Source organism: Lissotriton helveticus, chromosome 8, assembly GCF_964261635.1.
Source record: "Lissotriton helveticus chromosome 8, aLisHel1.1, whole genome shotgun sequence".
Taxonomy (NCBI): domain Eukaryota; kingdom Metazoa; phylum Chordata; class Amphibia; order Caudata; family Salamandridae; genus Lissotriton; species Lissotriton helveticus.
Window position 1 is genome coordinate 286,637,193 of NC_136069.1, and position 25,871 is coordinate 286,663,063.

Genomic DNA, 25,871 nt, shown 5'->3' on the forward strand with positions numbered 1-25,871 from the left:
CGCTTGAGTAGAGTGCCGCATAAAAGCGCCCGAAAATGGCCGCTTTGTCCGCGTCTCTATGCTGAACAGAGCCTGCAGGATCACGAATGCCCCCGATATAGTCCTTCTCGCGTTTGTCCCGGAGTTGCCGGGCAAGATGGCGCCCGATCTTGTTGCCCTGGGAGTAGGAGGTACGTCGAAGTCGCAAAAGAGTGAATTCCGCCCTGTTATTATAATGGGCCCTCAGTTTCCCTCGGACCGCCGTCAGGGGGCGAAGGGTCACCCTGGAGGGGTTCGCCTTGTGGGCCTGCTCTAAAGTAGCCAACTCTAATTCCAGAGCCTCCCTCTCTTCGCGCCTTAGCTTGTTCAGATTTGCGTTGAGGGCGAGGCACGTGCCCCGTAAGGAGGCCTTGCACGCGTCCCACGTGGTATACACCGACGTGTCTGACGGCGGGTTAAGGAGGAAAAAATCACCAATTGCCTTGCGTAGGGCCTTACACGATACCTCATCTCGCACTAGCGCTGCCGGGAAATACCACTTGCGCCAACCATCCCCCCCGGTGGCCCAGTGCAGTCCCAGAACCACAAGGCTATGATCCGATAACGAGAGTGGAAAAATACTAGCTAATTGTACGTCCCCTCGAAGGGCCTGACTCAGCAAGATATAATCAATGCGGGAGTACGAGTGGTGTACGTTGGAAAAAAAGGTGTAATCTCTGGTCTGTGTGTGGAGAAAGCGCCAACTGTCGATCAGTCCCAGGTCTCCCAACTGCCTTTTAGTGTCATCTGAGAAGACGCCAGTGTCTGCCCTGCGGCCTCCAGAGCTATCCAGACCCCTGTCCCACACCATATTGAAATCGCCTAGCAAAAGTAAATGACCCTCCACAAAGTCCCCCATCTTGTCCAACAGATCCTGCAGAAAGCTATTCTGTCCCGCATTAGGGGCATACAACACAGCAAATGTACACAAGCGCCCCCGCAACAGTCCCTTCACCAATAGCCAACGGCCGTCCCTATCCACATTCACTCCCATGGGCTGAAAATGCAGGGAAGCCCGAAAGAGTAGGGCCACCCCCCTGTGCTTTGTGGCCGCAGAGGCCCTATAGATAAGGGGGAACTGCCGATGTCGAAGCCTCAACTCATCCCTCCTAGCCAGGTGGGTCTCCTGGAGAGCCACCACATCCAAATGGTGATCTATAATGTACTTCCAGAGTTTCTGTCTCTTCTGCGGAGAGTTAAGGCCCTTCACATTCCATGTTCCTATGCTGACAGGCATAAGGGATTATACAGATTCCACGCCATGCTCACAGCCAAACAGCCACGGCGCTCGCACCGGACCCACACACGCTCCACAAGCCAAGCCCAGGGGAGGTAGATAAACACGGGGACTCTAGGGAAGAACCCCAGCCACAACCAACCCAGAAGACCCGCCCGGACATTCCGCAAGCCCCGTGAGGCATCCATAGTCCCAGGGTACGCAAGGGTCAACGAAGGCGGATCCCCAAGCCATATACAAATCACAAAAGAAACTATCGACAAAGGCCCTCTCCACACACACTCGTCACACAACGTCGCCGCCACTCCCCGAACTTCCCTCCCCAACCCAGAACATCCCGCCATGACATCCATGTTCAGAGCGCCAGCAATCCCACCCCTAACCTCCCCAAGAACAAAGAATAACAAAATGCAACTCAATGCACTGAACCTGAACCACGCAGTCTTCAGTTCCAGAAGGTCCAGGTCCAAAAGTTCACCGCTGGTCCGGGGTTGGGGCAGGGGGGACCACCTGGGGACCCCCAGGTCCAAGTTCCGGGGTGTCTTCTCCAAAAGTACCATAGTACCCCAGGGACCTCAGGCCAAGAGCCCCTCCGACGCCACTCCATAAGACCGGGGTTACGCTGCTCCAGAGCTCGTCTGAGAATCCGTCATGGTGGCGGAGGCCACCAAAGCCACCGCGGCCCCCCTCTCCTGCTCACTAGTTGCCGGATCCGGCCGCCGCCGCTCCGGGGACGGGCCCACCCTGTGCCACGAGGAAGAACGACGCCGTCTCCGGAATGGGGATCCCGCGGCTCCTGCGACGGCTCTGTGTCCTCAATGCCCAGAAGATCCTTCGCCTCCCGCAGGGAATTGATCTGACGCAACCGATTCTCCCATCTAAAGATGATCCGGAAAGGATGCCCCCAGGAGTAGGATATGCCACGCTCCCGGAGAAAGGCGGTCACAGGACGGAAGTCCCTTCGTTTTTGCAAGGTCGTCGCAGCCAGGTCCTGGTAAAGCTGGGGGTGATGGCCCCTGAATTGCAGCGAAGCAGTGGTCCTCGCTTTCCTCAATATCTTTTCCTTCAACTGGAAGTCATGTACGCATACGAGGATATCCGGCGGCGGACCCCCGCCCCTCCTGGGCAGCCCCACTCTGTGCACCCTATCCATCTGGACGTCAAGCATCTCTTCGTCCTCTAGGATCTGGAGAAACAGCGCCAGGACGTATCGACGCAGGTCTCCCGCTTCCCCGTCCCACGGCACTGCTTTGATGCAAATGTTATTTCTTCTGGAGCGGTTCTCCAAATCCTCCGCATGGGTTTGCAAGTCCAGATTTTGCTCTGTGAGGCGTATGATATCCTGTTGGAGTTGGTGCACATCGCTCGCAATGCTAAGGTCATGGTCCTCCAACGTCGCCACTCTCTCCCCAATCCCATCCACGTCTCTCCGCACCTCCCTGAGATCCGAGGCCAGCTGGGTACGAAGCTCTGAGATGTCCTCTTTGATAGTCGCGAAGAGTTCCTTCATAAAAGCTTTAGTTGCTGGCGCCTCATCATCCGATTGCCTGGAGGAACCGCTGGCACCGGGCGACGCCGGTTGCTGCGACAATTTGGGGGCTACTTCCTTCCCTGTCTTCCCCCCTCTGCGCTGCGAGTTGGACATGGCTGCGGTCTGCTCCCACGCACCTCCACCTGGGTCCAGGACAACCGCAGCCGGGAGGCCGAGATGCGGACCGGCGATGCACCGCGCCGGGGCGGTCCGCTGAAGATGCTATTCGCCCTCTCCGATATGGGAGCACCGACCAAAGTGCGGCTCTTCTTCCACCAGGCCACCTCCACGCAGTGACGCCGCTAGTATTCAGGGGTCCCTCCGGCCCTAGGGAGGCCCATACCCCAAGGCTGGTGACCGGTGCGGGTTCCCACTACAGCTTGTGTCCTCACCAGTGCCCAGGACCCGGGAGGGGCCGGTCCGGACGGTCACCGACAGAACCTCTCCAAGGTAGCGCCAGGCGCCCTGCCGCCAGTAGGGCCCACCCAGGTGGGCAGCAGACCAAGTGCCCCGCTCTCCAGAACTGCGTTAGCAAGCCGCAAGGTCTCCGCTCCCCCTGGTGCCAGTGTATAGCTGAAGGTCGTAGCCGCGCCGGCGGAGCTTCCCTCGGGGGGGTGCGCCACAGTCGCAATGGCAGGTCACTCCACAAGGTCCATTAGCAGGGCCACTGAAGAATTAAAGCCCCTCCACTACTACGGGCCAGCCACCCATGTTGCACGGCACTGCTGGCGTTATGCCGGCGCGTAGAAGACCACGCGCCGGCCCCCCAGCCACTCGCAGCCACTCGACCCAAGTATGGAAGGCCTCAGCGTGGCGTGTGTCCCAGGGAGGTACTGGGCCTCGCCACTCTGCAGCTCCGCTTTCCAACCCCCGCCGGTACGCTCACCAGTCCGCAGCTCTCCGAGGGGGGGGGAATCCGCTCGCTCTGCCCCCGCCGGACCTGTGCACAGCGTCCGTTATCGGCGGTTTCAGGGGCCGCCCTCAAGCTCGTCGCCGGCTCCTCAGTCAACTCCCGGCGGCTCCAGTCCCCGGCGTGGTCCGCCAAAGCACCTTCAAGCGCTGATCAGCAAGCGTTCCTCGGCTGGTGCGGTCCGCATTCCGCCTCACCCGTTCACCGCGGCAAAGCTCACGCCGAAGCTGCGTCAGGGCCCAGGACCGCTCCTCCTCCTCCGGCCTCCGGGGCACGCGAGGCCGCTGCCTCACAGGCCTCGGCTCGGCTCCCTCCGAACAGCTCCTGCCGGTCACCCCTCACCGAGGCGGCGACACCAGAACACGCCGCCAGCAAGCGGCAGCCTCCGCCGATCAAGCAGCACAGGCAGAACGCCTCAGGACCCCGCTGTAAGTTGCTGCGCAGGATCGGCGTCGGAGAGGCTCGAGAAAGCGTCCTACTCCGACGCCATCTTGGCCACGCCCCTCATAACCTCGGTTTTTAATGCATTCAGTTCCAGGCAGTTGCAATATATATCCAGTTGCTCACCTTGCTCATGCATAAGCTGAAAGCCTCACCCAGGTTGTTTTCACTGTTTGCTAGTGACACCACAATTTGGGTGTCATCCGCGTAAGATGCTAAAGTAAAGCTGGAGTCTTTGATAATTGACGCAAGTGGTGTAACATAGAGGTTAAGCAGTGTTGGGCTTAATGCCGATCCTTGGGGGACTCCACAGGGCAAGTAAACTGCCTGGAGACGAAATTGACCTTTGTCACATTATGTAGTCGTGAGCCAGAAATGATTTCAGGAGTTCCAACGCCGTGCCCCCAATTCCCAGGCTTCGCATACGGTCAGTCAGAATCTCATGACTGACCCTATCAAAAGCAGCGGAGAGATCCAACAGGTTCAGCACCGCTTTCCCCGCTCTGTCAAGAATTTGTCTTATATTTTCAGTTGCAACCACTAGAGCTGACTCTGTGCTATGATTTCCCCTAAAACCAAGGTGTGTTTCGTCTAGCAAAGAGTTGTCCTCTATATATTCTAAGATCTGCTGATTCATAATTTTCTCAGCCAACTTGGCGGCAAAATAGAGTCTAGAAATAGGACGGTAATTATTGGGGTCCATGGTGTTCAGATTGTCTTTCTTTAGGAGCAGGAGGATTGAAGCGTAGTCAAGCAGCTCCTCTGAACCGACACATCAGCCCGACTGCGTGACGCTAGACTTCACATCACAAGCACTCTATGAAAGGATCCTCGATAACTACGTAGGACTCTGCACTGCAGCCTTACCTCATCTCAGAACAATGCATCTCTTTGCCTGCGTGACGCATCAATGACATGGATCAACAAAAGCCTTTGTTAACCAGTATTTAAGATACTCTGTTCATTTATTTTATTTATTTATTTAATGTGATTTTCTATAGCGCGAACATTACCCGACGGTGTCGGAGTGCTTTAAAAAAGAACCAGTTGCGATACATAAGGATTTAGGATTACATGAGTTACATAGATACAAACAGGAAAAAAAAATGCAAATGTACAAGTTGTAAAGTCACTCAAGGAAGAGATACAAATGGATAAACTCTAAGAATCACATAGGAATGGTAGTGAGTACAAAGGTCTACTACATATACTAGTGGTTAGAGTAACTGGGTACCCGTAGTGGGTCCCTGCTCCATTGCGGTCTGCCTGAACTCGAGACTTTGTCCTGGTCCGGTGCAGCCAGATATCCACAGTTGACGCTTTGTGCTTTTTGGCTCTATTTTCAATTACATCTTAAAACCTTTATATATTTGGTTCTACTGATTGGATTTTTGTCTTTTTGATCTTGTTTTATTTATTACAAATTATTCTCTTTCTCTAATCTGGTGTGGGATTCTTTTATTGTGTGCTTTCACATTGTACTGTTTGAAGTATTGCACACTTTACACATTGCCTCTGAGTTAAGCCTGCATGCTCTGTGCCAACCTTCCCGAGGATTGAGCACAGGCTAATTTAGGGTTTGATTGTGACTTCACCCTAAGAATAATTCTGATTGCTGCTTGAGAAGGGTTTCACTCCACTCAACCAGTAACCCAATTTCTTACATCCGCACACTGGTGTTAACATAATATATGATATAGAATCCCCTTATGAAAATTCTAAGATTCGCCACTTTCTTTGCCTTCTCAAGTTTAGTGATTTACTGGACGCACACTTGGGCCATTGGATTCGAAGGCTGATAAGTTTAGTACTTCGTAAGATGTCCTATATGAGTTGGAGAGCTTGAGTTTTGGTCAAGTGCCCTGAATATTTCTAGTATTTCCAAGGTGCCTGACCAGGCCTTTTCTCTCCTTAGTCTTCATCTGCATGATGGGTGCACTCATCATTCTTATACCTTGAATATCGATGTAACAAGTAAGAAATCTGCAAATATTGCTAGTGCTCCTTTAAACCGTGAACCAAAAACATGACTGTAATTCCACCCTTTATTGTGTTTTTGTGCTGTAATGTGATGCACGGTAGAAATAATAAATAAAGGTTTGATTAAATAAATCTATAGCGTTTTAAGCATTTTTTCCAACTATAGCCTTATATTGCAGTGCAGTGCAATCTTATAGTTAAAACCCAATAAATAGCTGATATCCATTAATGGATCAAAATTCTCACTAGCCATCCATTATCTAGGTCATCGAATATTGATTATCCTTCTTGTTTTCCCTCAACCAACTGTAGATATGTTGCTTTCATATTACTTAGAGCGTCCTCTTCATGCTTACCAAAATCATCTATATATTAAGTTGAGCTCCAAATTTTTTAAATATTATCTTTAGTGTTTCTTAAGAAAAATATCCTGCGCCTCTGATTCTGATACAAACCAATTATAACATAGATCCAAAATATACATTTTAGTTATAGATTCCTTACCTTAGAATTACCCCCAGGTGTCAGACTGGATCCAGAAAGTTTTTTGGTCAGCAGTACCTCTGCGTGTCGGAAGGTGGCGTTGGTCCTTCTCCGATCTAATGTTGAAGTTCGTTTACAACAGTTTTCAATTTTGACATCACTTGTAGCATTGAATGAAGAGGAAAGGGAAAAAGAAAAAAACTGCTGACGAAGCAAGCTCAGTACATATTACTTTTTTCATTATATGAAATGCACACACTGTTGCCTTGGGAGAAATGTCTTCAGCATCCAACTTTAATATTCCAGTTTGAGATCTGAAAAAAATGTTGGGACTCCAGTTGGTGGGAAAAAAAGTAGAAGAAAAGGTTGTTGTTTAAAGAAGTGGGAACCTGAATAAAGTGTCACCTGATAGTAACATCATACATATTAAATAGCATCACAACAGTTTAAAAAGTCATGGAATCAAATGAACTAAACTTGAATGGCATAGCATTAATAGATGGCAAAAAGTTGTGAGTAGGAGCAAGTGTACGCACGGGAGGAGTGGATGACAAGAAGGGGGTAGTCTCGCAGTGCGTGATTATGTGCGGTAGAGGAGAGGGGGCACAAGTGTGTACATCAGAGGAGAGGATGACAATAAGGGGAGCTGCATAGCTGTGCAAGGTCTTGCCTATCTGGAGACAGGATGCACAAGTGTGTGCATGAGGGGAAAGGACAGCAGTGGAAGATACGGTGCCGCAGAGGAGAGGCGATGCGACTGTGTGCAAGTGAGGAGAGGACGCCTGGGAGGTAAGTGCCCTAGCTGTGCAAGATACCATGCAGCAGAGGAGAAGAGGAGCTACTGTGTGCAAGTGAGGAGAGGACGCCTGGGAGGGAAGTGCCCTAGATGTGCAAGGTACGATGCAGCAGAGGAGAAGAGGAGCTACAGTGTGCAAGGGAGGAGCGGGCACCTGAGAGGGAAGTGGCCTAGCTGGGCAAGATACTGTGCAGCAGAGGAGAGGAGGAGTGACTGTGTGCAAGAGAGGAGAGGATGCCTGGGTGGAAAGTGGCCTAGCTGTGCAAGATACTGTGCAGCAGAGGGGAAGACCCCAGATCTCTGTACTCTGGTGAATGTATGACATTGTTCTGCATTCTGTCCATCAACTGTTTGTTTTGCTAGCTGTGCAAGATACAGTGCAGCAGAGGAGAGGAGGAGCGACTGTGTGCAAGGGTCGGGAGGATGCCTGGGAGGGAAGTGGCCTAGCTATGCAGGATACTGTGCAGCAGGGGAGAGGACAAACGACTGTGTGCAAGGGATAGGAGGACACCTGGGAGGGAAGTAGCCTAGCTGTGCAAGATACTGTGCAGCAGAGGAGAGGATAGCGACTGTGTGCAAAGGTCGGGAGGATGCCTGGGAGGGAAGTAACCTAGCTGTGCAGCAGAGGAGAGGACGAGCGACTGACTGCAAGGGTCGGGAGGACGCCTGGGAGGGAAGTTGCCTAGCTGTTCAGGATACTGTGCAGCAGAGGAGAGGACGAGCGACTGTGTGCAAGGGATGGGAGGACGCCTGGGAAGGAAGTGGCCTAGCTGTGCAGGATACTGTGCAGCAGAGGAGAGGACGAGCGACTGTGTGCAAGGGTCGGGAGGACGCCTGGGAGGGAAGTGGCCTAGCTGTGCAGGATACTGTGCAGCAGAGGAGAGGACGAGCGACTGTGTGCAAGGGATGGGAGGACGCCTGAGAGAGAAGAGCCCTAGCCGTGCAGGATACTGTGCAGCAGAGGAGAGGACGAGCAACTGTGTGCAAGGGATGGGAGGGTGCCTGGGAGGGAAGTGGCCTAGCTGTGCAGGATACTGTGCAGCAGGGGAGAGGACAACCGACTGTGTGCAAGGGATAGGAGGACACCTGGGAGGGAAGTAACCTAGCTGTGCAAGATACTGTGCAGCAGAGGAGAGGAGAGCGACTGTGTGCAAGGGTCGGGAGGATGCCTGGGAGGGAAGTTGCCTAGCTGTTCAGGATACTGTGCAGCAGAGGAGAGGACGAGCGACTGTGTGCAAGGGATGGGAGGACGCCTGGGAAGGAAGTGGCCTAGCTGTGCAGGATACTGCGCAGCAGAGGAGAGGACGAGCGACTGTGTGCAAGGGTCGGAGGACGCCTGGGAGGGAAGTGGCCTAGCTGTGCAGGATACTGTGCAGCAGAGGAGAGGAGGAGCGACTGCGTGCAAGGGATGGGAGGACGCCTGAGAGAGAAGTGCCCTAGCTGTGCAGGATACTGTGCAGCAGTGGAGAGGACAAGCGATTGTGTGGAAGAGATGTGAGGACGCCTGAGAGAGAAGTGGCCTAGCTGTGCAAGATACTGTGCAGCAGAGGAGAGGACGAGCGACTGTGTGGAAGAGATGGGAGGACGCCTTAGAGGGAAGTGGCCTAGCTGTGCAAGATACAGTGCAGCAGAGGAGAGGAGGAGCGACTGTGTGCAAGGGATGGGAGGACGCCTGGGAGGGAAGTGCCCTAGCTGTGCAGGATACTGTGCAGCAGAGGAGAGGAAGAGCGACTGTGTGCAAGAGTTGGGAGGACGCCTGAGAGAGAAGTGGCCTAGCTGTGCAGGGCACTGTGCAGCAGAGGAGAGGACGAGCGATTGTGTGGAAGAGATGGGAGGACGCCTTAGAGAGAAGTGGCCTAGCTGTGCAAGATACTGTGCAGCAGAGGAGAGGACGAGCGACTGTGTGGAAGAGATGGGAGGACGCCTTAGAGAGAAGTGGCCTAGCTGTGCAAGATACAGTGCAGCAGAGAGGAGGACGAGCGACTGTGTGGAAGAGATGGGAGGACGCCTTAGAGAGAAGTGGCCTAGCTGTGCAAGATACTGTGCAGCAGAGGAGAGGACGAGCGACTGTGTGGAAGAGATGGGAGGACGCCTGAGAGAGAAGTGGCCTAGCTGTGCAGGGCACTGTGCAGCAGAGGAGAGGACGAGCGATTGTGTGGAAGAGATGGGAGGACGCCTTAGAGAGAAGTGGCCTAGCTGTGCAAGATACTGTGCAGCAGAGGAGAGGACGAGCGACTGTGTGGAAGAGATGGGAGGACGCCTTAGAGAGAAGTGGCCTAGCTGTGCAAGATACAGTGCAGCAGAGAGGAGGACGAGCGACTGTGTGGAAGAGATGGGAGGACGCCTTAGAGAGAAGTGGCCTAGCTGTGCAAGATACTGTGCAGCAGAGGAGAGGACGAGCGACTGTGTGGAAGAGATGGGAGGACGCCTGAGAGAGAAGTGGCCTAGCTGTGCAAGATACTGTGCAGCAGAGGAGAGGACGAGCGATCGTGTGGAAGAGATGGGAGGACGCCTGAGAGAGAAGTGGCCTAGCTGTGCAAGATACTGTGAAGCAGAGGAGAGAAGGAGTGACTGCGTGTAAAGAGGAGAGGACGCCTGAGAGGGAAGTGGGCTAGCTGTGCAAGATACTGTGCAGCAGAGGAGAGGACGAGCTACTGTGTGGAAGAGATGGGAGGACGCCTGAGAGAGAAGTGGCCTAGCTGTGCAAGATACTGTGCAGCAGAGGAGAGGACGAGCGACTGTGCGGAAGAGATGGAAGGACGCCTTAGAGAGAAGTGGCCTAGCTGTGCAGGATACTGTGCTGCAGAGGAGAGGAAGAGCGACTGTGTGGAAGAGATGGGAGGACGTCTGAGAGAGAAGTGGCCTAGCTGTGCAAGATACTGTGCAGCAGAGGAGAGGATGAGCGACTGTGTGGAAGAGATGGGAGGACGCCTGAGAGAGAAGTGGCCTAGCTGTGCAAGATACTGTGCAGCAGAGGAGAGGACGAGCGACTGTGTGGAAGAGATGGAAGGACGCCTTAGAGAGAAGTGGCCTAGCTGTGCAGGATACTGTGCTGCAGAGGAGAGACGAGCGACTATGTGGAAGAGATGGGTGGACGCCTGAGAGAGAAGTGGCCTAGCTGTGCAGGATACTGTGCTGCAGAGGAGAGGACGAGCGACTGTGTGCAAGAGATGGGAGGACGCCTGAGAGAGAAGTGGCCTAGCTGTGCAGGATACTGTGCTGCAGAGGAGAGGACGAGCGACTGTGTGGAAGAAATGGGAGGACGCTGAGAGAGAGAAGTGGCCTAGCTGTGCAAGATACTGTGCAGCAGAGGAGAGGACGAGCGACTGTGTGGAAGAGATGGGAGGACGCCTGAGAGAGAAGTGGCCTAGCTGTGCAGGGCACTGTGCAGCAGAGGAGAGGACGAGCGACTGTGTGGAAGAGACGGGAGGACGCCTGAGAGAGAAGTGGCATAGCTGTGCAAGATACTGTGCAGCAGAGGAGAGGACGAGCGATTGTGTGGAAGAGATGGGAGGACGCCTGAGAGCGAAGGGGCCTAGCTGTGCAAGATACTGTGAAGCAGAGGAGAGAAGGAGTGACTGCGTGTAAAGAGGAGAGGACGCCTGAGAGGGAAGTGGGCTAGCTGTGCAAGATACTGTGCAGCAGAGGAGAGGACGAGCGACTGTGTGGAAGAGATGGGAGGACGCCTTAGAGAGAAGTGGCCGAGCTGTGCAAGATACTGTGCAGCAGAGGAGAGGACGAGCGACTGTGCGGAAGAGATGGAAGGACGCCTTAGAGAGAAGTGGCCTAGCTGTGCAGGATACTGTGCTGCAGAGGAGAGGACGAGCGACTGCGTGGAAGAGATGGGAGGACGCCTGAGAGAGAAGTGGCCTAGCTGTGCAAGATACTGTGCAGCAGAGGAGAGGACGAGCGACTGTGTGGAAGAGATGGGAGGACGCCTGAGAGAGAAGTGGCCTAGCTGTGCAAGATACAGTGCAGCAGAGGAGAGGACGAGCGACTGTGTGGAAGAGATGGGAGGACGCCTGAGAGAGAAGTGGCCTAGCTGTGCAAGATACTGTGCAGCAGAGGAGAGGACGAGCGATTGTGTGGAAGAGATGGGAGGACGCCTGAGAGCGAAGGGGCCTAGCTGTGCAAGATACTGTGAAGCAGAGGAGAGAAGGAGTGACTGCGTGTAAAGAGGAGAGGACGCCTGAGAGGGAAGTGGGCTAGCTGTGCAAGATACTGTGCAGCAGAGGAGAGGACGAGCGACTGTGTGGAAGAGATGGGAGGACGCCTTAGAGAGAAGTGGCCGAGCTGTGCAAGATACTGTGCAGCAGAGGAGAGGACGAGCGACTGTGCGGAAGAGATGGAAGGACGCCTTAGAGAGAAGTGGCCTAGCTGTGCAGGATACTGTGCTGCAGAGGAGAGGACGAGCGACTGCGTGGAAGAGATGGGAGGACGCCTGAGAGAGAAGTGGCCTAGCTGTGCAAGATACTGTGCAGCAGAGGAGAGGACGAGCGACTGTGTGGAAGAGATGGGAGGACGCCTGAGAGAGAAGTGGCCTAGCTGTGCAAGATACTGTGCAGCAGAGGTGTGGAAGAGATGGGAGGACGCCTGAGAGAGAAGTGGCCTAGCTGTGCAAGATACTGTGCAGGAGAGGACGAGCGACTGTGTGGAAGAGATGGGAGGATGCCTGAGAGAGAAGTGGCCTAGGTGTGCAGGGTACTGTGCAGCAGAGGAGAGGACGAGCGATTATGTGGAAGAGATGGGAGGACACCTGAGAGAGAAGGGGCCTAGCTGTGCAGGATACAGTGCAGCAGAGTGAAGGAGGTGCAAGTGTGAGCATGAGAGGAGAAGGTCACAGGGAGGGGAGTAACCTACTATGTAAGGTAGGATGTTGTAGAGCAAAGGGCAAGCAAGTGTACTACACCGAAGTAGAGGATGGCGGGGGAGGGGGGGTAGTAACCTAGCTGTGCAAGTTAAGTGCAGCAAAGGAGAGGAGGTGCAAGTTTGTTCATAGGAGGAGATGATGGCAGGGAGAGTAGTAGCCCAGCTGTGCAAGATTCGATGCAGTGGAGCAGAGGGCGAGGCAGCTCTGCTCAGAAGTACAAGAGTAGAGCGGAATAGTAGCCCAGCTGTGCAAGATACGGTGCAGGCGCGTAGAAGAGTCTCGCCTGGTGGACTTTTAAGAGTAAGAAGCAAATAAAGAGTTTGGGGGTTTGCAAGAGTGGCTGGTTCTCGAAATAAGATGGCAACGGAGCAGTAGAGGTGTGACGGGAGGGGGGATGCAAGAAATAGGGTCTTACATGCGGATGTGTGCTCCCCTGTCTCTGAGAAAGAAAGAAAAACATCCGTGTAAAATTGCATAATGTAAAAAAAAAAAAAACTGCGGTCAGCTTTCTTAGGTGTTGAAATCATTTACTTTGAGGTTTTCAATTGTAATTCTAAATCTCGTCAGGTACGATTGCTGTTTAATACATGTATATTTAAAAGTGAAGGTAGTCCAAATTTCTGTTCAAAATGTGGCAAACATATCTGTTGCATTTGACCTTTGATAAAGGTAGATCTGGTAAGAACTGTAGCCCGGGGAGGGTTCTTCTGAGGACACTTGAGGACAACCCCTTGGGGTGGCTTGAGTTGAGCCGAGCTGATATTAGCGCTCCAAGGCGCTGTCATCCTGTCCTTACCCTAACCTTTATGGCGACAGGCCACCATTTTCATTATTTGCTTTTTATTGAAACTCGTTCATCCTCCGATTTCATCTCCTGGGCTGACAGCATCAGGTACTTTGTATTTTGGGTCTAGTGGAGAGGGCATTTATTAGGCGCATTATCTCCCTATTTGTGGCGCGGGCTCATTTCCAGAAATAACGCGGATGTGTTAGGCAGGATCAGCGCGATGGAAGGGACTGATCTGAGCTCTAAGGCAAACCCGAGATTGTGAGTGAGAGAGAGGCAGAGCCATCAGCCCTCACCGCATGATTGGAAAAGACACAGTAACATTTAGCGGGTCAATTTAAAAAAAAAGATTTGTCCTAGGCGCAGGAAAAACAGGAACATTGCGTTCTCAATCTGGCACTAGACTTTATTTTGAAATTCATGTTCATTAGCAGTATGTGATTAATGGTATACTCTGAAATTAAAGAAGAATAGCTGTTTTCCGTCCTGTTTTCTTGTAATTTCAGGAGCAGTTTAATGAAAGTATTTTTTTTAGTAATGCACTGACTGATGTGTGGAGACACTGCTTTCTGGACCATGGCTTTAGACTTGCCTCTCTCCTCATATTATTGTCGCATAGATTCTGCCTGCTTCTCCTAGTCTGTGTTTTCTTTCAGCAGCATTCCCTGTTTTCAGTTTGTCGTTGTCAGAAAGGAAAATCGTATGATGCTTCACCTTGGAGTGTGAAATGGAACCTGTTATTAGTATTTAAAGCCCACTCTTGTGGGCTACACCTGATGTATGTCAATTAATGGAAAAACGAAAACTGAGAAACCACATTGGAGGAAACCAAATCATGCAAAAACTATTTTAAGGGCAGACAATTTTTAGGAGATACAAATAAATTGAAAATTAAAGGAAAGCTTATTTAGTGGAAAGTTAAAAAATCACACACTTGCTTCTTGAAGATTAGAGTAAGGAGGGTTTTTTGGGTGCAGGGGTCAGTGGAAAGTGACAACGAAGGATTTTTAGGGTACAAGAATGGGTGGATCTTAGGGATTGAGAGAGTTTTTACGTATCGGGCATGAGGGGAGTTACAGGTGGTGAGGGTTTTTTAGGGTTAAGGGATGGGTGGCGTGAAGGTGTGTTGAGGTACTTTAGGTTTTACAGATGGTTGGAGTTTAGGGCTGTTGAGTGTTTTCAGGGATTCAGTAATCAGTCGAGTTTTGGGGTGGGGAAGGGTTTTTAGCATTCAGGAATGAATAGCTTTTAGGGTGATGTGAGTTCAGGGATAGGTGGAGTTTATATGTACAAAGGGCTTCTAGGGTTTAAGGATGTGGGAGTTGGTGGTGAGGAATTTTAGAGGTTCTGATTGGATGGTTTTCAGGGGTGGTGAGGTTTTTCTTTTTTAGGGTAAAGGGATAAGGAGTTTAGGGGTAGTGAGGTGGTTTTAGGTTAAAAGATGGGTAGAGTTTAGGAGTACAAAGGGCTTCACAGGTTCAGGAATGGGTGGAGTTTAGGGGCAGATCTAGATGTTTTAGGTGTGGTGAGGGCTTTTTAGGGTGGAGTTTGGGGTTTGTAAGGGCTTTAGGGGTACAGGCAGAGGTGGAGATTCGGAGTCAGAAATGGGATTAGTTTATGAATCGGGAGGCATTTTTAGGGGGCAGAGATGGATGGTGTGTAAGTGTGGTGAGGGTTCAGCGAATTTAAACCATCCAAAGTCATTATTGACATTGTAAAACATATAAATCCAAAATAATGTCCCCTGATGTAAAGTATTAAAATAAATACCTTTTACAAAAATGTTTCTGAAAGTAAGACCTTCAACCATTTCATTTATACCTTAAAAATAAATATGCAGAAGCCAAATTCAGAAAAAAAGACATTCTATAAAATGGTAAATGCCATTCATCCTGAAATATTCCATTAAACCATTTAGATGAAATGGTTTCTGAGCAATGGTGGTCAATTAAATCGTTTTTCTATGAAATCACTTACAATCGGCTAACCAGTTGCTAAAGGGCCTGAACCAGAGTTAAAAACCTGAGCCTGACTATAATGAGAGTTGAGACCTTTAAAAACCAGTGTAGCTCAAGGTAGACGGGCTGCAATGTTATTGAAACATTCCACCCACTGATAGTAGAATATTCTAAATTAAAAAAAGGGAAAAATAACGAGACCAGCATTAGAATGTTGGAGCAGAAGATCAGTACCATCCATTATTGGTCCTGAGCTACTCCATTTACTTAAGTGGAGCTCTCAACATTCCAATGTCGTAATTATATATTATAAACTCATGTAAAAGATAAAATCTGTTACTGGAGACATTGCAGGCAAGTGGTTCATTTCATTGTCATGCAGAAATGGGGATCTCAGTTTTCTTTTGTTTTTTTTAACATTTCTGTCTGTATTTATCCATACTTATTTTTTTGCTCATTCCATCAGTATTTATTCACATTTTGTCTTCTGTGAAAAAGATGACGTTTTAACTAATAGAATTCCACTTATTTAATTGGTGAATTTACACTCACACTGCCAGTTGTTAGCACAAAATCTAGATATGTATAATACAAAACTTTTCTTCTGAAAAAAGTAGGATTCTGTTCAAACAAGTTCGTAGCTGCTACTTATGTGTTTATTTATGTATTTATTTATAAAGTTTTATATAGCGCAAACTTTACCCAAGAGGGTATCAGAGTGCTTTACATTTAGGATTGTTGCGTTACAAGTTACATCAGATACACTGTTTCATCCCTTCAAACATAACGGCTTTTGACATAGCATTTAGGATGGACAGCAAAGAGAGTAAGACTAAAGATTGTTTTACCGAATTTTATTATGGAAGGACAAACACATAATTGTTCTATGGCATTTATGTGTAAAAATCTGTTCAAATGTAAAACAGTGAGCCTTGCATTGATGACTTTTTTTCTGCCAATGAAGCGTTTGATGTAAGAAGGTGCATACATTTATTTCTCGGGAGGATGTTGGTTAGTGTGTCCTATGTGTGAAAAAGAGGGGTTTGCCTAGGTGGCAGGTGGAAAGGTGTTCCTGATGTGTTGGAAGGAAATGGTGCGCAGGCTGTAGTTATGCATCGGATAGACATTTTTTGTCTACATGGTACAGGGCATTTCAGCATAAAATTATGGATTTTTAGTTCTGATTCAGTCACAGATATTGCTGCCTTGCCAGCTTCAAGTTTCCCCAAAAAAGAATACATACATGTATCATTCCAACAGGTGCTTGATCAGTCCCTACATCCATTGGTCGGCTAAAATGTTGTTCTTAGTTTTCCTTCACCCACCAAAGTACATAATTTGGGGCACTAAGGTCAGCCCAGTACCTCCTTTGCCTTTCTTTCAATTTTTGGTATTTTCCAGCGCCTAAAAAAAATGCTTGGGCTTGTGTAGTTTGACTGCTGGATCACTCCTTTAGTTTTTAGTTATTAGAATGTCAGCCCTACAGAGCCTTGTACTTCTTATAGGGAGGCAGCTAACAATGTTTCTTTGGGATGCTTGTAAGGCTGATAAATCGCTCCACAGGCAAATCTGTCCTGGTTACATTTGTATTTATTATTGGGCTAGCTAATTCAGCCGAATTTGTCCCGCTGTTGAATTTTCTCACAACCAATGTATTCTTTCTATGTTTTTTCCTTTTATTGTGGCTTGTTTTTCTTTAGCCTGAATTGACCCGGTTTCCTCTGTTTCAACACACTGTCCTCTGACTCACCCCATTGCCCCTTGCATTTACCAACTCCTCACCACACCCTTCCTGATTTTTCTTTCCCTCCCTTACACCTATTCTGTCTCTCTGCTTCATAAATCCAAATCCAAGTTTGCATTCCCCAATCTTTGTCCACCCCCTTTCTTCTTTTTAATATGAATACAATTTGAGATCAGTTACCTAAGTCTTAGTTTAAGATTGTTCCTTTTCCAATGCAAATCCTTCTTTTAAAGGAGAAAAATTCAACTTTATGTCCCGAATTGCCCATTGCTCCAGGTAGTTGCCAACATACTCAGTATGTGGTGTACCTTGCCATGTTGTATGGAAAATTGCTCACCTGATGTGCAACAGAATACCTCTAGACCTCAGAACGTCCAATTTCCTCACTTTTCTTAAATATAAATCTATAATTTCTCTCTGCAGTACCTAGTGTCATCTGTGCAGGGTTGTCTGTCATTGTCAACCCTGAGAAATCTCCAGGTGGTGGTGAGCAGTACAAGACCGCCCCATCCCCCACCCCAAGCACATAAATTCATTCATAAACATTCAAGAATGTTCTGGTGCATGCCATAAGATGTGTGCCAACTATTAATTTATTTTAGAGTTTTATATAGCGCGAACTAAACCCGAGACATCGGGTATCAGCTATACCTTACTACTTTCTCGGGAGGGATTTGATCCTTCACAGTTGGGGAAGGAGGGACTGCTAATAAGTGCGAAAAATAAAGATAATGTACTCAACGCTCAATCATAATATTTCCTTTAAAAAAAAAGGAATTAACCACACCAACTTAATTCTAGTAGTGTCTGGCACAGTTATATTCTTCCTTACAAATATCACGTAACTAAATTGAAAGAAGAAATTTGTGTAAACCACTTCATCATATGATAATAAGCACTTGTGTTGCTTTTAATTCTTTTGTGGAATCACCTTTAATTCTATATGATAGTTCATGTCCCACTACTCTGTATCTGAAAAATAATTAGGACAGTGAAATAAAGAAACACATTTTTTAATCAATCAGTTCTATCCCGTGGAATTGTTTTTAGCTCTTCAGATAGTGAGTGGTTGAGTGGCATCATTTTGTGACCTGATGAAAATACATTCTTTTTGTCAGGCACTAGAAATTTGACTCTCTCTACCTTTAGTCTATCACAAACTGTTTGTTTTGATGCTTTTTGGCCTCCATATAGGAGCAAAACTTTATGGAGGTCGTCAGCAGTACTGTTTGTGTAGTTCAAATCTTTGGCTATCAGGAGATAATTGGAATTCGTGTAGACAGTTGAAGAAGATGGGGATCTATCTAATCATTGTGGCACTTTGCATGCCTTGATGAAGGTTCTAGGGAGAAAGAGGCTAAGTTTGACATGATAGGATTAGTTGCTGTTGTCAGTCACCGCAGGTCCATCTTAGTGGTTGAGAGGAGTATGTTTTGGTTGTTAGCATTGATGGTGATAAAAAGATCGCTATGAGTCGTGTAAACAATTATTCATGCTATAGAACATTTTAATTTGTCATAGGGTTTGTTTTTTGTGCAATAACAACTGACATATTAACCACATTAGAAAGATTGATGTAGGTCCTGTGCCAATTACATATCTCTTATTTTTTCAGGCTGAAGAAGAAGCCGTCGCCTACCTTGACCGTGAAGAAAGTGCAGATGAGATTGATTTAACCACTCTTCCTGATCCGGATAAATTGCGTGGTTCTGATCAGGAGGATTTGGATAATGAACTTGAGGAAAATGACAGGTAAGCTTTCAATATTCAAAAACAAACCTATCCAACACATATAGTTACAGGGGAATTCATATATGTCCAATTTTCCATTATAACTTATTCCAATATTTACATTGTGAACAGAATTTTGAAAAACATTCAAATACGTCTTTGGATGCATGAAATCAGGCAACATTATGCACCCCACCTAATTAGAACATTGCCCACAAAGCAGAGTTGCGACTTGAGACTGCGAGAAAATGAGGAGGGTGTATGTGGATTTCAGAATGGTTTGTAGAATTGAAGAAGAGCTTGGAATAAAGATAGGAATAAAGCTTAGTTGACTAATATGATTTGTTAAAGGACAGGATTTTCAGATACTGTATTTTGTGAAAAGTGACCTGATGGAAGGTTCACACAGCATTTAGTCGAGCACAGCAGGGTTGGCCACAGATTCTAGCATATCGCCATTCCCAGCATTCAACACAGCTCGGGCGGACAAACTCTGCTGTATATGGATGTTGGGTACCACAAATGTATTTTAATTTTTTTTTATGGATTCACAGTTTGTGAGACTTCTGGGAGAATCTGCATTTTCCCGGATCTTTAAATCCAGACCAGTAACTACCAATCCTGTGGCAAATCTGAAAAAAACTTGACTTGCTTTAAACATAGCCACTTTAGCTATTTGCTGTCAAGTGAGTCATCTGTGTGTATATATATCATTTGCCCCTGGATAGAGGTGGATTTCGAAAGAGATTTCCTTAAATTGCCAGTCAGAATGGTAGTTAATGGCAGGAAAGGGTTCCCTTGGCCCAGACATTTTCCAGAAACGACTTTTCCTGAAAACAACTCTCTCAGTACACTGAAAGCTGAAGTGAGGGCTGGTTGAAATCAAAGGGAGATGTGAGAAATATCAAGATGTAGCCAAGTTGTGGTTTCACATAGGTCAAAGCGGAGAGCTAATATGGAACGTCCGCACACACAACATGGGGTAGAAATCTGAGCTACGGTAGTCTCTGGGGGTAGTAGTAAAGCTCAGTCCTTCCACATAATTGGTTGAATTTTGTTTTGTTTCAAATGAGGTGGATATGCCACTAATCAATCATTGTTGTTGAAACCTGTGGCCATTTTGACACTGTTTACTACTATTTAATGTTATCTGGAAGTCCCAGCCTGATGACCGGGAAAGATTCAAGCATGTTAATGTATGAAAGATATTAGTGCTGGTGAACTGGTGTTACAGGTAAGTACCTCATTTCATCTTCTTTTTACAACCTGGACAGACCTCATCTGAGCCTTTTCTGCCGATGAAGAATACCCTGACCAACAACCTTGTGCTCTTGGGCTAAATCCTGCTATTCTTGCTAACCTGTTAACAGAAAGGTGGTACGCTGACACAGACCAGCTCTGAATGACCCTGCCTGCTTCGTACAGAATCTTATTCTAAACCTGGTAATACAGGCCTCAACCAAGAGGGCTTACCCTAAATATTTCCTGTGACCTTTCTCAAGACAAAGACTCAAATACAATTGAGTCATTTGAGAAGAAGATGTTTTCTTCAGCTAGCCTCACCCTCAGGACAGTCAACATAATCTGTTTTCTGGGTAAGTGCTGTCATGGGACATGGTCGCTGAGATCTTGGAAGCTGTCCCAGAAGAATACCACACCAACTTGGAATGATCATTCAAGATGGCCAGGATACAGCCATATATGTAATTCTGCCAGGCTTGAACAAAACAGACTGCTTAGGCAGAGCTGTTGGCGCAAGTGTGGTGCTTCGGTGCCATGGATGAGATCCAGAGGTTGTTCTGGTAATGTTCTTGCACAGCTTATGGATATATACTTTTATGGATCTTGCATTTTTGGCAGCAAGTCTAACTCTGCCCTTTAGGGCTTCAAAGGCAATAGAGCCACTGCATGCTGCCTCGGTGTCTCAGCACCTGCAAAACAATATCCTCAACAATTTCACCTCTTTTTAGTTCTCTCTAGGGTTTGGCACACAGGCAGCATCAGGACCTACCACCCAACCAGCAGGCCCGAGGCCTTTCGTGGTCCAACAAACAGTGCCCAGACTCACTGGTACAGGGATCTTCCCAGTCCCTTGCTCCTCTGGCAGCAGCCTCCAAGCCTCTTTAGTTTTCTCTTAAAGGCACAAGATCACCCTATGGGAGGCATGATCAGACATTTTCTCCAAGGGTGGCAAGCCTTAACATCTGACAGGTGGGTCTTGCAGGTAATCCAACCGGGCTATGCCCTGCCACTCCTTCTGTTATGCTGCACCTTCCACCCACTTCTGTGGGGGTTTCAGAGGATCAGTTGCCTTTTTTACTACAGAAGGTTCAGGCTGTTTTGGAGAAGGAGCATTAGATAGAGTCCTTGCCTTTGAGACCGGAACTGAGTATTACTCCCATTATTTCCTGTTTTAAAAAAATGTGCAGATCCTTTGGTCCTATTTTAGATCTTCAACCTCTCAAATTTCCTACTGCAAAAGGATAAATTCAAGATGCTCACGCTGGCAAGATTGTATCTGCCCTGCATCCAGGAGACTGCATGGTGGTGTTTAACCTACAGGATGGCTATTTCCATATACGCGACTTGCAGGGCCACCGCAGCCACCTGCGGTTCAAGGTCGGTTACAACCATTTTCAGTTTGCCATGCTTCCTTTCACTGTCACCAGCGCACCTCTGGTATCGCAAAGGGGATGGCGATGATTGCAGTATAACCTTCAGAGGTACGGAGCACCAGTATTCCCCACCTTGATGACTGGCTGTTGAAGGTGGATTCATCACAATCCGTTGCGGACCAACTACAGATGTGGGCAAACCTCCTTACATCACTGGGGTTCACATTTCATGTGCCCGAAGTTATACCTGACTCCTTTGCAGAGGATCACTTTCATCAGAGCCATCCTGGATACCGTGCACTTTCAGACTGTCTACCGAATCAACTAATCCAGGACATTTAATCCTGATGTTTCGACCTTGGTCCTGGGTCTCAGTAAGTGTAGTTCTGAGGCCCAGCAAGGACAAGCAGTGGGCACTGTTAAAGGTTATTCTTACATGATCTTACATGGCAGTTAATCGGGTGTATTGATCTGGCCATGGAACGTTTGATCCCATTGGCTGTTGATACAATAGATGTCGCCAAGGCCTTTAACTGGGTTTTCTGGGTGTATTTGTGGGAGCTCCTGGTAGTACTAGGGTTTAGCCCGTGTTTTGTCACGACTCTACAGAGATTATATGAAAAATCGACAGCGCTACTCCTATTTAATGGCGCAGAGAGTTTTTGGATTACTCTGGGTACTGGCAGGGGTGTCCGCTTTCCCCCTTTTCGTTTCATATTTATATAGAGCTTTTCGCTCAGCTCCTTAGAAAAGACCCTCGGGTAATCCCTTTTTCTGCACAACAATTTAGAACCAAGATAGCGTTGTATGCAGACAATTTAATCATTTATTCATCTGACCCTTTTCAGACTATAGCTAGGTTGGGAAAGTTAGCGGAAGAATTTGGGGCACTGTCAGGCTACCTTTTGAATGCAACTAAGTCAGAGAACATCAGCAATTGGGGTCAGGAGGTGAGTGAGTTAAGGTATTTGGGAATCTCAATAGTCCATACACTAGGGGCGTGTCCAGCACATAATCTAGGCAGGTAGCAAAGGAGATAGATAAGCTGCTAAAAAGGTGGAGGAACTTGCCAATGGCGATTTTTGGACAGGTGTACCTGATTAAAATGACTGCTCAACCTAAATTGACTTATCTCTTAAACTGTATTCCCCTTACGATTCTTAAAAAAGAGATAGGGAAAATACAGGGGGAAATTACTAGCTTTAACTGGGCATCAGGGGGAGCTAGGCTCTCTTGGAAAAAGTTACAGAGGAGTTTGATAAAAAGAGGGTTTGGCATTACCAGATCTAAACCTAAGCCTTTCAATTTAAAAATTGTAGGATGCTCCTTGGGACTCTGAATAGCTCAACATGGAGAGGGATTCTAACAGAAATGGTGATAGTTCTGGAATCTACAAGCGTTTTGTGTCAATTTGGCGGCTCCCACGTTTTTTAAGACGGTGCATCTGAAAGTCCTGAAAGGTGCACTGCGCCTTTGGTACAGGGTCTGGAAGATTCTTGCCATCAGGTACTACTCTGATTGTTCCCCGATTTTGGATTCCCTGGGCACTCCCAAATGTTTGCAGGATAGGCTGAGCCTTCCTCTGAGCGAGGCCGGGATTGCCAGCTGGGGGGAACTTTTTACAGCATAAGGGCTTTTACCTTGGGAAGAACTCAAAGCAAAGACTGGGGGACTACTTGTCTAGATTTAAGTAGATAAAGCTCACCTCTTGGAAAAGGAGCACTATTTTGGAGATAAGCGGGCCTGGGAAGTAGAAGCCCTTTTGCAGGATACACAGCCTTTAAGCACTGAGGTCTCTACATGGTACCAAAAGCTCCTGGCAGCTGAGGATGGATTTTTGGAGCTACCGGGTGGGATGTGGAAGGGAGTAATTCAGGAATCCGAGCTCCCATATCTAGGGCAAATTTCTTTGAAACTGTTATACTCTACGGTAAAGCCAGCAAATTTAAAAAAGAACACATTTTTCACCATTAATAGAATATATTGGACACCACAGAGCCTAGCTAGATTTGTCCGATCGCATATCCTAAAATGTAAAAGATGTGGACATCCTGAAGCAAATGATGAGCACATGTTCACTACCTGTCCCTCAATTAGTGGTGAATTCTGGAATAAATTGAGCAATATTACAACATACATCCTCAGTCTCAGAATTGAGATGAGCCTGGTGCTGGTGTTAATGGGTGTGGAAATATAGTCACTTAGCCTTTTGGTCAGGAAGCAGAGCTGGCTGCTCTTCTATCTTGTGCTCCTGACAAGAAGAGAGATTTGCAAACATTGGCTGGATGAAGCAGCAACTTTCCTGGAAGACTTGCTTAGAGCTGTACGCTGGTCATGCTGCAGGATGGGTTTGGGTTGCTCCCCTGATAGAGCAGATACTATCTGGATAGATTTCCTTAGATGGAGTGGTGAGTCGGATCCGGAGATCGGAGTAGTCCTACGACTATGGGTATTAAGCCCTGGTTGGTGTGGCTGGTAAGCTGTCTGTGCCGAAGGTGCGAGGGCGGTACCCACTGGGTCACCTGAGATCGCAACAGCTGGGGTGATATGAGGACTAAAAAGAAAAAGAGTTTGAAACTGTTGCAAATTACCATCTTTTGTGTGGTGTTCCCCCATATTTTAGCCTTTTGTTGCTGGACCTCTTTTTGGACTTTACCGCTGCCAGTTGTAGACTGCTCTCCTTTTTAAACATGGTAAAACTGGCATACACCTAATTGGCCCATGTAATTTAATTATGAGCCCCTAGCATATAGGAGTACCTGTGCAAGGGCAAGTAAATGAAATGCTACTAGGTGGGCTACCGCACTGATTGTGCCATCCACTGCTGTAGCCCTGTAAAGCATGTTTCTAGGGATACACTGCAGCCTGGCTTTGCAGCTTTTAAACTGCAGTTTCGACCTTTCAAAATCACCCTTTTGGCAGGCCTAAACCTCCCATTTTTATTTCTGTATGTCACCCCTAAGGTAGGCCTTATTTCCCAATGAAGCATGGTATTTAAAGGCAGGACATGTAGAATTTCTTTTTTTTACATGTCCTGGCAGTGAACTCCCCTCCCCCCAAGTCTTTTCACCGTGGTAAGGCAGTCTCTCCTATAGGAAAACAATAGTTGACATAACAATTTATGATGCTTAATTTCAGTTTGCGTGCAGCTAGATTATTTTGTGAGTCATTTTAATGGTAATTTAAAATCCAACTAAACGTCATATCAGATTTTATATTACTATTAAGTTAAAGACACTTTTAGTATGTTGTGTCCTTTCTGCCTAAAACCAAAAGGCCTTTCTGCCAGTGTCATGGGTTTAGAGCAGAGGTATTCAAACTTTGGGGGGGGCCTTAGGTGATCTCCGGGGGGCGTCAGTCTCTGGCCAAGAGAAGCATCATGCTTCGATTTAAGTGTTTAAAACATGAGCAGCAGTAAGCCACCTTGTAATGGGCCATCGCTAACAGCTTTTGTCATTTATATCCTGACTGGGAGTATGATTAACAAGCATTTGCAATGCAGTAGGTCTCGCATTCACACGAGTTGCTATTGGCATTGTAAATGACAATAACTTTTATTTATGTTTTGGTTTTTAATACATAAATAAAAGGCATTGTCATTTACAATGCTAATAGCTTGAACTCTCGCAAATGCGAGACCTATTGCATTGCAAACCCTTGCTAAATTACTCTGGCTCCTCTTAAAAGAGATCTCCTTTTTTTCTCCCCGTTTTGTTTTAAATCAGTTACTTGTTTTGCAATTTATAATTGGTGTCAGCTTGTGGTGTAGCTGCTCACAAGTGAAAGTGGAGCGGAGTAATGTGGGATGTCTGCCTGCTGTTGCATCGCTTGTGCCACTCCTGAGTTGTAAAAGAAACCACACAGCTAGTTGTAATAATGTGTTTTCTTATTTGACTGAGATGTGCGGGATACGAAAGTGAGCAGCGGGCCGTGAAGATGCACAATACTGGATGGAACATGAGTCACTTAAATTTAAATACAATTCCAGAGGTTTGCATTCATGTGTGTACTGTTTAAGTGTTTACGCCATATCACTGGGAGTCATGTACGCTTCCTCGACCGCTCCCGCAGCACACAGTGTCCACCAATGGTGCAGGAAAAGCTGCGCCTTTGCAGGAGAGCATGTCATGCCTGCAGAATAAGAAACTCATTGAAGAAAATAGTGTTCAAAAGACATACTGTGTAACACCCGAAGTAAAAGGTCCAGTCCTTATGGGGAGGTAACAAATGCCGACAAGGTGGTACCAAGGAGGGACTAACAAGCCTAAAAACGACTCGGAAGCCTGCGTTTACGAAGGACAATGACAAAAGCCAATAAAAAATATGGGCGGAAAGTGGGCGGGGCTTCAAAGCCATATTCCAATACTGCATGCCTCGCAGCAGCGCATGCGCTGCCCAGGTTCGACCTAAAAAGAGGTAACAGCTTAATTGCAATGTTAAAATATGTTTAGACATATTTAAACATTGCCAATTTAGTAAAATAATTGTGAAAAAATTGAGGGGGGGGGCAGGGATGTGGAATTTTTATAGCACAACTCGCATGACATATTCTTTGGGGTCAAGGGCAACACGTTTTCATGCGTATTTTGTCCTTGGGACAAGTAAGCCCAACCCCCTGCAACACAAACCCTTTGGCTTCTAGTTTGCAGTAGCACATTAGGGATCAGGGAAGGGCACTGTCTGCAGTTAAGGTAATACTTTTTCCCATATGTTAATACTGTTTAAACTAGTATTTATGGTTTATTAATTGAAAACTCTTATTATTAGAGT

General features: G+C 47.5%; 1 protein-coding gene across 1 annotated transcript in view; it reads left to right on the forward strand.

The window, feature by feature from the left end:
- DDX10 (DEAD-box helicase 10) overlaps positions 1–25,871 on the forward strand; it is an 835,384-nt gene that overhangs the window by 740,394 nt on the left and 69,119 nt on the right. Inside the window, exon 17 of the mRNA XM_078657055.1 lies at positions 18,371–18,507. Within this exon, the coding sequence (XP_078513181.1) occupies positions 18,371–18,507 (137 nt within the window). The remainder of the gene's footprint in view (positions 1–18,370; positions 18,508–25,871) is intronic.